We start from the raw sequence: 4029 nt of genomic DNA on the forward strand, positions 1-4029 counted from the left end.
CGCTTGACTCTGGGCTTGGGTTTCCCTCCTACAGCACCTCGACTCAGCCCTGACGCCCACTGGGAAGGGTGCTGGGACAAGGGACCATCCCAAACTCCTCCCCAGGATCCATCACAGAACAACAGCCCCCACTCCAGAATGTCTTGTGGCAGACTCAGTCACAAGAGAGAAAACACCTTTTTATTGCAAACAGCAACGCTGGGGGCCCCAAAGTCAGCGGATCAGGCGGTGACAATGAATCGGCACCTGCAAGGACAGAGTCAGAAAGCTCTGGTGAATCCCTGGCGGCAGGAAGAGGCAGGGTTGTGCTGCCCTCTCTGGGGAACACCGTGTGTGAGGAATTGCTGACGGCCCAGAGCAGAGAGCTGTTGCTGGCACTGGGTACGGGGTGGCTCTGGCGCCTCGTCCCCCGGGCAATGCCCTTCGAGCCCCGAGCGTGCAGAGACGCGCAGTGCCCCTGTGCCATGCCGCAGGGCTTGGCCGGGAGCCCCTGGGCCCTGCCAGGGAGTTATTTCCAGACCCCGCGCAGCACCGTCCCTCGCTGTCCCTCGCCAGTGCGTTGGGCTGACGCAGAGGAGTGTGGAGAGGTGTGAAAGATGGGCAGAGAGCCCGGCACGCACCTGGGCTGCCCGACCTGCTGCGCCTTCCTGCGTCTCTTCGCTGGTCCGTCCCCAGAAGCACCTTCTCTCTTCCTCCTCTTCTTTTCTGCGCAGCTTTTGCTCTCTTCTCCCCAGCTCTCTCTTCTCTTCCGGCTCCTCTTCTTCTCCTCGTCCTGGGCAGAGCCTGCAAATCTTTCCATCCCACAGTGGGATTAGATATGGAAAGCCACGACCCACTGGAGTCAGTTCTGATTTTAACCAAAGCAAGCTCATTTTACCTTCTTTCCTCTGGAAACCTGGCCAGTTGTTCTGGGCGCCCCAGGGAGTCTGCCATGCTCTCGGGGGTGGCTGGAGGCAAAGCTGGCGGTGCCTAAACAAGAAATGTCACGGTTGGCATGTGGCAAGGGGTGACCTGGAGTGGTAAGCGACTCTTTGCTAAATTGGTACCTGAGATCTCCAGAGGAGATGCCTTGGGCTGGTTTGCATCAGCCACAGTTCACACAGTCCCCCTGCTGACCCCCAAATAGGCCTGAGGAAGCTCTGACGAAGTAGGGTCTGAGCAAAACCCCCCTGAAGTTGACAGCTGCTCCCCTCTGCCTCTTTGTAGGCATTTTGTGGGCCTTTGGTTTGATTAAGCACCTGCCGAGTGCATTTGAGACACAACCTTGACCATTTCCCTTGCTATGTATCATCCCAAGGGGTGGAGGAATAACCCAAACCCACACCAGCTCTACTGCCAGGCAGAGGCACAGCAGCGACTCCCTTCCTACCCCAGACACGCTGTCACCGTGTTTGGGGAGCTGACGTACCTCTCCTGTTTCAGACTCCACCGCCGTATCTCCCCCAGCTTCTGTGAGGACACCGAGCAGATAGGGGGGTGCATGCGGCAAAGCTTCTGCCCGGTGCTCGGTGTCCACTTTGCCTGCAGGGACACTTTTCTCTTCCAAACTCAGGCCTAGAAAGCAAAAGCATGTACAACATGGTGACTTTTTGGAAGCAAACAGAGCTAAAGCAACCCCCACCCGAAGCCCTACACTTCTGTGGTCAGCCCTCTGATGCCCTGTCTGCAGGCTTCAGCTCATCCTGCAGAGGAAAATGTTCATGTGTGGAGAGCAGTGGCCAAAGAGAGGCCACAGGACAAGCAGGGCTGAGAGGACAACACTCGATGCCCAGCCCTGTCAGAAGCAACACGGAGGTTTCTGGTGTCCCAAGCCCCAGCCGGTGCCAACCCTCAGTACCCCCTCTCACCTCTGAATTTCTCCAGGGGGGCTGGCAGCTCCTTGTCTGCTGGGCTGGAAAGGCTGCCCGCTTCCTCCTCAAAGAGATCCCTGCAGTTCTCCACCAGAAACTCCACCAGCACGTTCACCTGCACACATCAAATGGTGGGTCTCAATCCCACTGCCTGACAAGGGACCAAGCAGCCTTTCCCACCCCTGCCCCCTGCTCCTGCCCAGAGGCTGTGGCTGTGGGGCTGCTCCTCCAGGCAGCCACCCCGACAGCATTTGCTGGTGGGAGGAGGCCTGCAGAACCTTCTGCGCAGCCAAGCGCTGGTGGGCCGGGAAGGCTGCCCCGGCGGGTGGGATGTGTACCTTGTGGGTCACCTCCAGCATGGCCTCCAGCGGGAGCAGGTCCGCGTGGGCTGGGCTCAGCAGGTTCGGCCCAACGCAGACAGCCAGGTTGCTGCAGCCCATCCTGCTGGTGGCTGCGTGGTGGCCGATGTGCTGGAGGAGGGACAGCAGCCGCTTCAGGAGGAGGAGGTTGGCTGCAGGCAACTTCTCGGCCACCCTGGGGGAACAGGAACACGGCGCTAATAAAGCAGATGTTGCCCACAGCGTTCCCCAGACTCGCCCGAGGCCGGTGGGAGCCAGCGCAGCTTTCCAGGTGCTCTGGGCCAGCGGTTAGGGCTCCTGCTCAACAGGCAGGCTGCTGCCCACACTTACGCTCTCAGCTCCCTGATCTTCTCCTCCCTGCTGGCCTTCTGCATCACCGCCATCCAGTCCTCGTAGAGATCGGTCACGAGGAGCTTGCAGGGGATGCTCCGGAGGAAGTCCTGCAAGGCCCAGGGCTCCAGGTGAGCCTTTGAGCACTTGGGGCCAGCCAGGAGCTCCTCCAGCCGCAGGGCAGAAGCGCTCACCTTCAGGATGGCGGCCAGCAGCAGCGCGGGCTGGCTTCCCAGGTCGACGTCTGCGCCGCAGTCCAAGGCCTCCCGCAGCTCCCGAAGCTCTGTCCCACCGGCGGCTCTGCGGAATATCCCCTCCGTCGACGGTCCTTCCTGCTGCAGCACAGCCAGCAGCTCCTGCAGGACAGGCAGGAGGACAGTTGCATGGCTGAGGAGCCGCCTTCCAGCGGCAGTGGCCAGAGCACTGCCCCAGAGCTGGCTCCGTGCTGGGGGTGAAGAGCCCAGTGCCCCATCCCCGGAGCTCCTGGGGACACCCGCTGCCCCTCCGGAGACTGCGGAGGGAGGGCTGGGGACCCCCTGGACAGGCTGGCTGACCTGGATGGGCCGGGGCAGTGTGCCATCCTCCCCGCAGAGGGCTGCCAGGGGCTGCCCAAAGAGCGCCCTGCTGCAGCCGGAGCCCGCCTGCCCTGGCGCCGGGGCAGCGGCCGAGCTCCGCCGCAGAGCAAAGGGCCAGGGCAGCCCCCGCCTCCTCCTCCTCCTGCTGCTGATGATGATGATGATCCCTCCTGTTGCAAAGGAAAAGAGAGCAAGAGCCCGTCAGTGGATGCCGCCAGGCCAGCGCTCCCGGAGCCTGCCCTGCCCTGCCCTGCCCTGCCTGCAGCACAGTGCTGAGCGGTGTGGCAGGACAGGCAGGGAGCCGGCAGCTGGAACCATGGCTCCAGCTCAACAGCTCCGGCTCGGGGGCTCCTGGGAGCCTGGGACAGCCTGGCCCAGTCCTGGCCCTGTCCTCCTCCAGGCTGTGGGCAGCACCAGAGGCTGTGTGTTGCTGCAGAGCCACGTCCATCGGCCACTGCCCAGCGCTGTCCTTCCTTCTCCGGCTGACGTCCTCCCTCGGGCTGCCCAACCTGCATGGGGACACTCAAGGGACACGTGAGCACAGCCCAGCCGTTTGCAGGAGGGGCTTTTTTTTTCCAAACTCACCTGGTGAGTGGCAAAGTCCCCCTTCACTGCTAGACGGGACCGTCGGAGGCCCTTGCTTGAGATCAGCCTGCAAGAACCCGGCACCAGCAGCCTGAGCACCGCGGAGTGGGGACCCTCTGCCCTCACGGGCCCTCTGCCCCATGTGGCAGGTTTCCTCCCAGTGCCACCAGCGAGGATATGCCGGCATTCCTGGTGGCTCCTCAACCCTCCCCACTCCCCGAATTGCACCAAGGGACCCTCTCTCCCTCCCTCCCTTGCAAGCTCACCCCACTGCACACCCATCCCTGCACCCCAGCTCAGACAGAGGGGAAAGGCAGCCGTTCTCACCTC

At 62.5% G+C, this 4029-nt stretch overlaps 1 protein-coding gene across 1 annotated transcript; it reads right to left on the minus strand.

Annotated features, from left to right (window-relative positions):
• Positions 1-213: 213 nt before the first annotated feature.
• On the minus strand, positions 214-3414 carry LOC141918756 (uncharacterized). Its single transcript, XM_074813623.1, has 9 exons — positions 3094-3414; positions 2734-2895; positions 2540-2649; positions 2189-2384; positions 1848-1965; positions 1409-1449; positions 878-969; positions 635-791; positions 214-246 (listed from the first exon to the last, which is right to left on the minus strand). The coding sequence occupies exons 3-9, from the start codon at positions 2590-2592 to the stop codon at positions 214-216; spliced, it is 690 nt and encodes a 229-aa protein (XP_074669724.1). The 5' UTR covers positions 2593-2649; positions 2734-2895; positions 3094-3414.
• Between the last annotated feature and the right edge of the window lie 615 nt (positions 3415-4029).

The sequence above is a fragment of the Strix aluco genome, chromosome Z (genome assembly GCF_031877795.1).
Source record: "Strix aluco isolate bStrAlu1 chromosome Z, bStrAlu1.hap1, whole genome shotgun sequence".
Taxonomy (NCBI): domain Eukaryota; kingdom Metazoa; phylum Chordata; class Aves; order Strigiformes; family Strigidae; genus Strix; species Strix aluco.

What these genes read in the sequence shown, in the direction of transcription:
- LOC141918756 (XM_074813623.1), bottom strand. Translation starts at nt 2,592, where the DNA reads ATGGCGGTGATGCAGAAGGCCAGCAGGGAGGAGAAGATCAGGGAGCTG. An exon ending in AAGATCAGGGAGCTGAGAGC is followed by an intron (nt 2,385 to 2,539) that starts GTAAGTGTGGGC and finishes CTGTTCCCCCAG; the next exon opens with GGTGGCCGAGAAGTTGCCTG. An exon ending in AGGTTTCCAGAGGAAAGAAG is followed by an intron (nt 792 to 877) that starts GTAAAATGAGCT and finishes TGGGATGGAAAG; the next exon opens with ATTTGCAGGCTCTGCCCAGG.